This window comes from Montipora foliosa, chromosome 1, assembly GCF_036669935.1.
Source record: "Montipora foliosa isolate CH-2021 chromosome 1, ASM3666993v2, whole genome shotgun sequence".
Lineage (NCBI taxonomy): Eukaryota > Metazoa > Cnidaria > Anthozoa > Scleractinia > Acroporidae > Montipora > Montipora foliosa.
This window is the reverse complement of record NC_090869.1, coordinates 36,258,276-36,270,775: the sequence shown is the minus strand read 5'-3', so window position 1 is coordinate 36,270,775 and position 12,500 is coordinate 36,258,276. Positions and strand designations below refer to the sequence as shown.

General features: G+C 41.1%; 1 protein-coding gene across 5 annotated transcripts in view; it reads right to left on the bottom strand.

Annotated features, from left to right (window-relative positions):
* Positions 1-12,500, bottom strand: part of LOC137997547 (uncharacterized) — an 82,685-nt gene that overhangs the window by 24,170 nt on the left and 46,015 nt on the right. For all 5 annotated transcript variants that reach the window (XM_068843608.1, XM_068843615.1, XM_068843624.1 and 2 more), the window contains exons 11-15: positions 12,335-12,500; positions 11,438-11,510; positions 1,722-1,750; positions 1,381-1,413; positions 968-1,000 (exon numbers count right to left, since the gene is read on the bottom strand). The exon at positions 12,335-12,500 is cut by the window's right edge and continues 571 nt beyond it. In XM_068843608.1, coding sequence (XP_068699709.1) covers positions 968-1,000; positions 1,381-1,413; positions 1,722-1,750; positions 11,438-11,510; positions 12,335-12,500 — 334 coding nt within the window. The remainder of the gene's footprint in view (positions 1-967; positions 1,001-1,380; positions 1,414-1,721; positions 1,751-11,437; positions 11,511-12,334) is intronic.

The window sequence follows — 12,500 nt, the reverse complement described above, 5'->3', positions numbered from 1 at the left end:
CATCTCCGAACAAACGACCAACTTTTTTTACAAGCGTGCTTTTTTGTAGTTCTTATTTTTTCCAAAATCACGCTTGAAAGTTGGGAGTGCGGCTTATACACGAGTCTTTACGCTAGTTCTTTTCTCTTTGTATTCTATTACAGTAATTTCGTTTGTAATCAAGAGCTTTATTTTTCGATGTTGACTCCTTTGCAGGAATCGAACTTGGGCAGGGTGGACCAGTGGTTAGGATGCTTGCCTTGAGATCCGGATATTCCGGGATCAAGATCCGTTCTAATTACTCGTTGAATTTGTTCCTGGTAGTCCCAGGTTCAACTTCCCAGCTGCACTTGTATATAGCCAACTGGTTTGCCTCAGGCCAGTTGGGATTCTTAACAGTTGCTGTTGTTGTGTTCTGTCGTTTCGTTGCTTGTGTTTCATTGGCCCTAAAAAGCCCCTATGGGGAGCGGTCAATGAAGTATGTATTGTATTATTGTATTGTACCTACAAGCTTAGTTAGGATGCTCTACCACTAAGCAATAGGAGACACCATACTGCAAGGATCTAAATGGACAAAAGGAAGCATATTTGCCAATGCACTAGTTAAGATGCTCTATCACTGAGCTATAGTCTCGTGGCAGCCATTAATCAGTGTACCAATGGCATGGAACCCACAAATCTCCGACAGCTAAGTGGTAGGTGCCACCATATTAAATGGCGTCAAATTTATTTAGTATCAGGTAACCATAGTGATTAAAGAGCAAACGTCAATACCATGCAATTTTTGGTGGCATGATAACTAGCGCATGCTCAGAGATTACATAGATGTGCTTTTGGCTTCATCTGACTTAGTCTTTTTGACAGTTATCCTTCCCTTTCAAGGAAAGCAAAGTTGCATTTCTTTTTTCGCTCTAAAACACGAGTAAACCTGTTGATGAGAATATCAGAGATTGCCCAAGGCTGAGATAAATTCTAAGTTGGCTCTTACCTTGCGCATATGGTATGTCACGAGATCCTTTGCCTTTTAAAGTGTAAGAGATAAATACAAAACCACTGTTAAGTGAAGTGAATTGATAGCCATGCAACTCAAATGTGAGTCAGTTTGTTTCTATTTTGTCCGTGTGCAGTTTGACAATCAATTAAATAAACAATAGAAAAATGCCTGCAGAGCTTGCTGAGGTACTTCATGTTGCTAATATTGTCCAAAAGAAACCTTTCCTTTGTAAAGGTGACAGTAGCACAATGGAAATCCTCAAAACGTTGATAAAAAGAAAAGCTGGAAAGCTAAAGGTAAGAGACATTTTTTCAAAATCTTTTAAGTCAGATGTCAGCTTTTTTAATACGGCACCCAATCATATCCCCACCGTGAATTCACACCCCTTAATATACTTAACCGCTTACCTTCAAATCCACACTCTTCTTCTCTTTTCGAAACTGCATAAGATAAAAACAAAAAGCTCACCCTTACACAACTTATTATTGTAGATAATCAACAGTCTTCGACTGGCACCTTATAAGTGAAAAACCAGTAGCCCAGTTATGTTTAGAGTTTTGCAAATGAGAAATTTCTCAATATTGCAACTTATCTGATATGTGGGACAGCTCTCTCACCAGTGGAGTTTATGAAAAGCAAACACTACACATGCACCTGCTCTTCGAATGCAAAGATTTTAATGATTCCACACACGCTCTGTCTAGAAAACCGTGACAAACAAAGCTGATACTCTAAAAAATGAACTTACCTTCCTGTTCCAATTCCATCCAACGTTTCCTACATTGAAAGGAATAAGGTAGATTACAGTTCACAAATCCGTCCACAAAGCATTTATTAATAAAAAAAGTGATGCTAATTAGCGAGCGTATAAAATGACTTTTGCAATGGCTTTAGATCACCCTGGGAGAAGACACTAAGCAAGAGTGTTGAAACGTCGGGTCTTCTATTGTAACTTTTTAAAGTTGCATTCATTTTAAGCCGAAGTAGCGTGAAACTATGTTTGACTGAAGGAATAGTTCGCTATATCCTCTATAAAACATTGTTCACTTCTTGTTAACTAGCACATTGCGACAATCCTGTCAAATGACAGAAATCTGTCATGAAAAGATAATTAACTCACTCGTGTACTCACTTATGCATGCATGCATGCATGCATAAATTCAGTCACACACCCACTCCATCACAGACACACACAGTCTCTTACTCACGCATTGATTCGTTTATTGTGAACGATAAAAAATAGGGTTGCCGACTGACGTAATACGTAGCTTTTCTGAGAGAATTCTGTTTCGTATGATGACAAGGTGATTGTAAGTTTTTTTTTAAATTCAAGTTAGCGCAATTTTGCTACATTTATGCCACTCTTTTGTTTTTCAGCATGAATTTGAGAGCATTTCTTTTTCTCAGCGTGAAATAATTCCTTCAGAGGCTGAGTTTGTATTTCTTTGAAACATTGCTGTAAACTTATTACCCATTCAACTATTTTCACCAAAACTAAGGCGAACAACTAGTCACTGGGTAATCTCGGATTATTGAAGTGTGTTCGACAATCGCTTTAAAGGATAAGAGCACATACTTCTTGAGTTGGTTTCAATAAGCGCTGAGTACTATGACTCGTGTGAAGGGATTGAAATACTTTGCCCTTGGCTAGACTCTGAATCATAAGCATAAAGTGCGAGCTGTTTGATTTAAGAAGGTAGTTGTGGTCAAAATAACCCTGCATCATTTCTGAGGGAACAAGGTAAAAACACTAAATTTGTGAAAATTGTCTAAATGTCCATTGTGAAAAATCAGCGTGTGGATGCGAATGGACTCCATATGTGCATGTGACGTAACAAAGCACGTATAACATACATGTAATTCAAGATGGCGCTGAAAAAGCAGATGAACGAAAATAGCTCACCCTATGCACAGGATTCCCAAGATAGAAATTGCGTTCTCCCAAGTCAAAAGCAATAATTACTTTATTACGATTGCTCTGGTGATGGGTGATTATCAAAGATGGAATTTTTTTTTGTTGTGCGTTGGCGACTGTAAATGACACTGACAGACATATAGCTAGATCATTTGCAACGCCAAAACAGAAGCCCCACAAATGCAAATACAGAAGAAAACCCGAATGCCCTCTTGGGGGAAAATGTCCACAAACGAATGTGTTTTACCAAGCGACTATAATAACTGAAACAACAACAACAGAATCATACGTTGGTATGAACAAATTTTAAAGAACGCTGCAGTGACCATCTTTCCACCATCCTAACAGACAAAAAGAGGCAAAACTTTCGAAATTCACGCTACAAGAATATAGAGAAGTAACATAAAACGATATGTCATATATACCCTACAAAAATAAACACTGCTTTTTCGCGTTTTCAGGCGTTCTGCCTGTTAACTGGGAGTTGACAAGCAAGCAAGCAAGCACAAACTGAGCAACCCAAACTTAAGAACCAAATAGACCAAATTGGCTTTATGCAGTCCTAATAATTCCAGTGAGTAGTGTTGGGAATTGTCTTCAAATAGATAGCCAACACTCTCAAAATAACAACTGTTTTTATTCTTGATGTATTTCTTACACTCTCACCTCTCCCTTGAACATAACACTGTATCTAATTTGATTGACTCACTTTTCCTCTCGACTTCCGATATCATGTGTCTTTTCTACTGTTGAAAGTTCCAAAGTTCGATCACTTCAAATTTTCGCATACACTTTATATTAATAAACAAAATCACTTGAATCACGGAATCATAAGGCTATAAGAAAGATTTGTCAGAATACACTTTCTGACACCCTCTCCCATATGTCTGCACTTGAAGACATATGTAACACTGTCAGGGAAGGAAATAACTGATCAATACAGCTCTCAATGATGAAAAACCTGGAAAAAAAGAAATGTACCAGCCCACAGTTTTTTAGTTGTTTTTTTTTTTTAATGTAAAGGTCTTGAAATCAGAGTGCTCACTGTCTAAGCCTGCATGTCGTGAGCGACATCTTGAATCTGTAATCCTGTTGCGACCACTGCATCATGCCTCGGCCCAAATTCAGAGGCGTCTGGGTTAAGTATCTCTGTTGATTTGGCAGGCATCCGATCACAGGAGAACTCCAAATGATACAGATGGTTCAGTGCTCTCTCAACATGACAGTTCCTCACCCGCAACTCGGCTGTTCGGACGATGATGTCACACCTGAGGTAAAGCTCCTCCACAACTCCCAGTGGCCACTTTCCTCTGTTTTGTTCTTCAGAATGACCACTTCTCCAATAGCTAGAGCACCCTCTTTCCCATCGTTTCAAATTGTGTCGCTCTTGTAGTGCCCTTACATACTACTTTGCCCACCTGCTCCATTTGGCACCTTTGCAACGCTTCAAGTACTCGGGCCGTTTTCATAGGCCAACATCCTCACTGTGAGGGTTCATCTCCACACAAACCTATATGTTATTTGGCATTATAGTGGGCATTTGGACGTCATCTTCCAAGTATGCCAAGGGACAATTGTTTAGAGTTACTTCCACATCTAAAATCAGTTCTTCAAGTTCTATCCAACTCAGGTAACCATTTCCATTCATCTTGTTTAGAGCTTTCTTGACGAGCCCTACCATACGTTCAAACTGACCGCCACACCAGGGGGCGCGGCTGAGGTTAAGTTGCCATTTTATATTCTCCGTTGAAAGGAAATAATGATGTATGATGTATGTATGTATGTTGCGCCTCGCTGGCAGCACACGACTTTTTACGCTCCGCGATTTTCCTCTATTTTTTAGAGAGTTTTATTAATATTTTAAGATCCAAAACTAGTCTAAACTCAAGAACATGGCTTCGACGTACTCAAGATCAGTACTTAAACAGTTATCGTCGTCTTCCTCGGCTTTATTGAGTCCACTCCTGTGGCGCCGCCTCACTGAGCACAGTATCACTCACATCAAACCTACACATCGGGCTGCCGTGGCGGTCGCAGAAAGCGAGGTAACAGCGTATCGAGCCTAGGAACTGCAAGACAATTCCGTGCCAACGTCTCTCCAACTCTAAACGAAGATGATTCGATGGGTTCTGACCAAAATGCTACACAAGACCACGAATCTAGTAATTTGCATAACCGCTTGCCGAGCTTATTAAATATTCAAGGTAACACCAAAAACAAACCACCTTCCTGTTCCGCCGGTGTCACCCGAGAACGGAACGAACACTTCCCGATTACTACCGGGAAACTCTCGGACCGACGACAATACGTATCCAGTCATCACGGATTGTCCTTTTGAATCGCGTAGCGTGTTTGGTCTGAGCTTGATGCTTGCAAACACAATGTCTCTGGCGCCTAAGATTGACGAAGTTCGTTCTACCATCCTGGACTTCAAACCAAATTTAGGGTTCAATACCAAAACAATGCTGATGGACACCATCAGTGGAAACCACCTCCACATTCCTGGATACTTGTTTATTCCAAGAAACTGCACCACGGATATTCACGGAGGGATTGGGCTCTATATAGTGAACTCGATTAGATATAGATCTCTTGATCACTTACAAGACCCTGAGTTCGAAGCTCTTTGGGCGTGGTTAAGACCAAAAAGACTCCTGCGCGGGATACCCTGTGTTGTCGCGGCCACAATATACCATCCTTTCTTCAACGACAGCACCAGAGACACTGCTTTGTTAGACTATCTATCAGCAACTTTGACAACTGTTGAGGGAGAATTCCCAGGTTTGCGGGATTCTACTCGGCGGCGATTTCAATCGGTTAAAGGTGAATCATTTAGCTGCACAATTCAGACTGCGGCAATTGGTCAACAAGCCCACTAGGGGTGATCAGATCCTGGACTTGGTCTTAACCAATCAACCAGATTTGTACAAAAAAAACTCCGTACAGATTTTACCGCCGTTTGGTCTATCGGATCACAATGTCATCATCGTGCACCCAACAACTCGTGCTCCAAGGGATGCCCAAGTAGAAGAACGTTTTCCAAGTGGGACACCTGGGCCAGTTGCAAGTCAGAGCTTGGGCGTTTCCTCACGTCTATCGACTGGTCAGCAGTTAGCAAAGCATCTAACTGCGAGGCTAAATTGGCGCTGTTTACGGATTTCATCAAAATTGGTCTCGACCACTTAATGCCGGTTAAACACGTAAGACTTCACCTGAATGATCCCTCGTGGGTTACTGAGCGGTTCAAGAACCTCATTAAGCTCCGTCAACACGCCTTCCACCATGGAGACATGGAACAATACCGGCGATACCGAAATGATGTCAACCGCGCGCACAAATCACTTCGCAGCAAATACTTTGCAAGCAAAGTGAATAATTTAAAGAATACCAAGCCCTCGCAGTGGTGGAGCGCAGTTAAACGAATCGCTGGTATGAATCCCGCTTTATCATCTGAAAGTCTCCTTTCTAACTTGCAGCTCGGGGATAGCTTTGATCGCCTAAGTGACGCCGAACTAGCTAACGCCATCAACGCTCTGCTCTTAGAACCCACGAAGCATTACCAACCCCTAGAGGCTGTCCCTACAGAGGTGGAGGACTCCGATGTGCCTTTAATTACGGAATTTGTTGTTCTATCCACTCTAACAATCTGAACCCACGTAAGGCAGCTGGACCTGATGACATCGGCAACTGGCTTTTGAGCGAATATGCAGAGATCCTCGTACAGCCTATCACATCTATACTGAACGCGAGCTTTAGAAAACAAAGGCTTCCTGCCCCTTGGAAGCTTGCGGATGCGGTGCCTCTCCCAAAGCAAAAACCCGTGGAAGATGCTATTAAGGACCTGCGTCCTATCTCTTTGACACCCGCTATCTCTCCGGTTGGGGAAGATTTTGTGGTACTCAGATACGTCGGTCCAGCGGTGTTGCAGATTATAGACCGGAACCAATACGGCGGTATTCCAAGATCCTCCACCTTGTATGCTTTGATATCCATGGTACATAACTGGTCACAAGCCACTGACGCCATGGGCGCGGCTGTTGCCGCTCGCGAGTGGTACTTTTTGACTATCGTAAGGCTTTCGATCTTATTGATCACAATCTGTTGGCCAGAAAGATCGAAGGCTTGGATATGCCACGGTGGGTTCGCGTCGAACACGCTCACTTGAAAGTACGTAGACGACACGACTATCGCCCAAACGATACCACGAGGTTTGACTAGTGATGTACAAAGCGCAGTTTCCGTTGTTGAGGCGTGATCGACTGAAAATAGGATGGAACTGAATGCTGACAAATGCAAGGAGATGGGCATTGACTTTAAAAGGAACACTCACAATTTTCCACCAATTGTGATAAATGGCAAGGAACTATCAGTATCAAACAGTGTAAAAATCCTGGGAGTCACTATTAGCTCAGATTTAAAATGGAATGAACACATCTTAGAGTTCTTCTAAAGCGCGCCAACGTTCCACTGAGCGACATTGTAAACTTCTACTGCACCGTGAGTGCAGTACTGTGTGCCAGTTTTCCATCATGCACTTGCACAGTATCTTGGTGATGACATCGAATGAGTGCAAAAGAGAGTGCTCTCCATCATTTGTCCTTATGCGTCGTATTCAGAATGTTTGGTCAGGTTCGATTTAGTAACCTTGCACGCTAGACGTGTAGCTCTGTGTAGCAAGCTTTTCGAGTCTATTACGTCATGCCCAAATCACAAACTTGTGCCTGTCTTACCTCCTAAGAGAGAACACAGATATAATGTAAGACAGTCCAGGGCTTATGCCATGCCCCGTACACATACAAATCGTTTTAAGAACACTTTTATTCCAAGTATGTGTACATAATTTTTTTAGACTAGTTTGTACATAGTTATATATAGAGAGTTTATCGCATTTTTATAGAAATGTTTATTGTTATAATTTCAATTAGTATTTATATTTTTAGAATTTATTTAATCTTAATTTTAAGTAATTGTAAGGCAATTCAGTCTACGGACTGCTATGTTCGATATTTTAATAAACTATCTATCTATCTATCTATCTAAATCTTTCGTCTTGGCGCACTTGCTTAAGCCACTTTGCTGCTGCTGCTACGAACATCTTCAAGTATATCTTAGCGGGTCTTCCTTTCCCTGCTTTGAGGCGTTTAAGGCTTCTTTGTAATTCGTTTGTTTCCATGGTGTTCCTTAGCTCCAAGTAGAGTGCGTGTGTTAGGCTACAAGCAAAGGATGATATACACCTTTCCTTACTTTTTGGGGCCGACTTGATACTTGATTGGCCCGGTGAAATCGACCCCAACGACTTGGAATGGACGCCTTCCTTCGCTTCTGTCTCTCGGTAGATTCTCCACTGCAGGCTGACTACCTTTTTGGCCAGTCATCTTAGCCACAGTAACCAGTAACCTTCCCTGATCTTTGCCATTGTTAAGCTGCCTTCCCAGTGTAGAGTGCGGTAATGGGCTTCCTCTAAAAGTCTTTTGGTGTAGGGGTGCATATCAGGAAGGAAGATCGAGTAATGCCTTTGAACACGGCCTCAACATTCCAGAATCCCTTGGTCATTTCATTGAACTCCCAGCCATTGTTTATCGTCACTCTCTTTCTGACTTTGTATCCCTTGGGCACGCTATGGCCAGAAAAGGTGATGGTCTTGAATCTCTTCGTTGGTCAAAGGTCCTGATGCTGCCTTATTCTTGTTCACTTGTTAATTCTTCGTAAAATGCATAATCCATGCACCGATTCTCACCACGTTTCTCAGACTGAACTTCTCAAGTAGCTCATCAAGACAGTCACTTGATACGGCCACCATGCAGAGCACATCCTTGATCATCTTAGCTTCCACTTGGCTCTCGGAGGTAGTTTCTGTCACATGGTCTGGAGGCCACTCACTTTTGTTTCAAAGCCAAACCGGTCCTCACCACCAAAAATTATAGTCGTTAAAGGAACCCCTCAGCTTCCTAGGTCCACAGGATTTCCCTTTGTTGGTACATGGCACCAAGTGATTTCTGGATGTGCTTGGATTTTCTTGACCCTGTTTGCCACAAATTGCTTGTATTCGCCGCTGTCAAGCCATCCATAATGTCACAGGGAAACCTGCCGATGCATTCTTTAAGGGGGCACTTGATGGCTCCCCCAAGAAGAAAAGGTGATGACACAAGACCGAACAGCGCACAGGTGAATCTCAACGAAGCACATCTCTTTCTTCTTTCTTAATAAGCACTTGTAAAAAGGCATGTTTCTCCTGTAACATTTAAATTAGGTGCTTGCGGATTGGCGTGGGCAGATGCATCATACACGAACCTGAGTTTAGTACTTTTACAGACAACAGGTCTGTGCAGAATGTAGAATTCTCATCCCTGAGGTGTCACTGGCAACTTCCACTATCCCTTTGGCCTTTGCCTTTTCAATGATGTCCACATACCTTTCTCTCACATTCATGCGTCATAGCTTGGTTTCGAGGTTTGGGAGCCTTCTTAGACTTTTAACTTAATTGCTTGGCAAAGGTGGGTAGTTCCCTTTCCAAGGAAGGCATGTTTTGTACTTTTGCTCGGTGGTATGGACTAGTCATTCAAAAACTTCTGCATACACTGTCTGTTGATCTGGTCCTGTTTTTCAAATTCAACTTTTTCCGCAGCTCGTTTTTCTTGCCCTTTCGTCTGCTTCTTTTATAATACCGTGAAAACCTAGGCTCCATTCAGCTACTTCTTTTTTAGATTCTCCATTCATAAATTTCTGATAGACCACAGATTCCTTGAATTCGCAGATGCCTTTAATTTTAACGTAATCAGCACCTCGTGTCTTGATATCGCCTCAGTGTTTTGCGCAGCGACCACTTCATCGTATTTGTTAAGAGTGAACTTCAACATTACACTTTTCTCTCCAGTTCCTTGCACCGCAGCTCCATTTCGTAAATTATCCCCTTTTTGAAATCCGTTCCTGTAGGTCAAAGATTAATTCTCTTGTTCTCTATCCCATCTGTCCACAATGACGCTGACCTTTGCTCTTGTTTGCGCTCAACTCACAAAGTATGTCCCGTCAGAGGTGGTACTTGTGTTGGGAATTGCCTCCAAATAGATGGCCAACACTCTCACAATAACATCTGTTTTTATTCTTGATGTATATCTCACACTCTCACTTCTCCCTTGAACACAACACCATATCTAATTTGGATGACACACTTTTTCCTCTCGACGTCCGATATTATGTGTCTTTTCTATTGTTAAAAGTTCCAAAGTTCGATCACTTCAAATTCTCGCTTACACTTTACAGGTATATCAATCAACAAAATCACTTAAATCACGCAAACATAACACAATAAGAAAGATTTGTCACTATACACTTTCTGACAGTAGTTTTGTTCGTCGGTTAGTCATTCAGCGTGTGTGATATGTACTAAAACTATTACTCACATCAAACATAACTATTAGAAAGTAATGTGAAAAGCCACAAGCAAAGTTTTTTCCATCTGCACTTGGCATTCACACTAAAGAGCATCAACATTGAAAAAGGGAGGGAGGGTCGTTGGGACTTTTCTTATGAAATGGAATTGGCATTTTAGGAAGAAGAGGTGAATTTTCGATTCAGTGTCTCAACGTTTTTGCAACTGCTTGTAGTTTTCCACCCATATCGACCATGTGAACGTTAGCCCTACTAATAGAAATGGGCCCACACATGGACAGAGAAAAACCCATGACCTCCAGGCTAGATCACCGCTGTTCTACCGACTGAGCTACAAGGTCAGACGGTAGCAGGTCGTGGGAATTTAAGATGTCAATGTCACCGCAATGAATATGAACAAATACTAGGAAAGGTTACGCTTTTGCAAATGGAATGGGCCCACAAACGGACAGAGAAAAACTCTGACCAAGGTGGGAATTGAACACACGACCTCTGGGTAGCTCAGTCGGTAGAGCAGCCGTGATGTAACCCGGAGGTCCTATGTTCAATTCCCACCCTGGTCAGAGTTTTTCTTCGTCCGTGTGTGGGCCCATTTCCATTGATAGGGCTAACGCTCAAATGGTTTATATGGGTGGAAAACTACCTCACATTACTTTCAAATAGTTAAGTCTGTTGAAATATAAGTGCTACACGGCCAACGCATATGCAACGTTTGCCAAAAAGGTAACCATCCCTTGTATTACTCACATCATTGTATTAAACTCCACTTCAGTGAGATTGATAGATTGCATAACTATGTACAAAAAATATTAACAAAGGCTTATATACAATTTAAAATTATGCTAGTGAAAATACGTGAAAAATTGTTAATTAATAGGGCTGATAAATTTTCTGATATGTCTAGAAATGCACCTAATTAGATGCAGGCCAATTTTATTAAGCATCACCAAGTTGCCCCAATGCTGCTCCTCGAGTAAGGATAAACACCTGCATTTACCCTAAGCTGAAAATAATGCTACTTAACCCTTACCGTTACCTTATTGTTGGAAATAAGTAGCAAAGGATTAGACTTAAAGGGAGACGTGCATTTAATTCTGGACATAAATGCAGATGTCATTTTTTTTTATCCATTCCATAACAGCTATCATACATGTATTTACCTCTTGTATTCTTCGTCTGTTTGTGGTTCTGTCATCCTAAATGCGAGAGAGGATCGATGTTCTATGCCATAGTCTAATCAAAGAAGCAAGAAAACCAGACATTTCTGTCATCAATATGTTGACTGTGTGTTGATACATACATATGTTAACAATTCATAACTGATAGAATGGGACGTATACACACCCCTCACAAAACTTTCTTACAGTAATTTCTGTCTCTGTATGTCAAATAAGTAAACTTTCGATTTCACCAGTCTTTCGAAATCATAACTTCAATTTTAGCACAAACATATTTTTGATAATAACAATGGAGCACAAATAAAATCATCGAAGATGCCCGGGCATTAGAAAATAAGCAATTCTAAAGTTGACTTCCTTTTTAATACAAACACTATGTTTGAAAATGTGCCAAAGGTTCAAAGTTATCATTTTTGAAGAAGTGAAGATTGCCTTGACTTTTTCACAAAGCATTAAAACGGAATTAGTAAATTTTACAACTGTGTCAATCAGTGGCAAAAGTATTATCTAGAAATAAATGAACGTTATTTGGGCAGGGCCAAACCATTGGAATTTCTTTACTTTACACGTTCACAAACTCCCCAAATCAATATCGAAAGTTCGCAAAAAAGATTTCAGATGATTCGGCCCTTCAGTGGCTTGAGATTGAGATTGAATTGAGATTGATCAGTGTCCAAGTAAATAAGTTTGTATTGTTTATTTTAGATGCATGAGAATTTCACAGAGGAAATTAATTCTTTAACATAATACTAACTAAAGGTCCCTGACATCTACCTTTTGTCTTCAATATGATGGTGAAAATGGAAAATTTGACAGAATAGAGTTGGTAACCTTCCGACTTTTCCACAGTTTATTTTAAGTTCTGAGATGAAATCTTACCTTGCAAAGAACCCAGATCTTGCGTGGGATCAAAGATCCTACCCTTCATTTTGATCCCACCCTTCATTAAGAATGTAGCTCCATCTATCTTCTCGATGTTAGTTCTTGACTGAATGTGGTTTAAGAGATCCTTGAATGTCTCCTCAGGATTACATCGGATATCTAG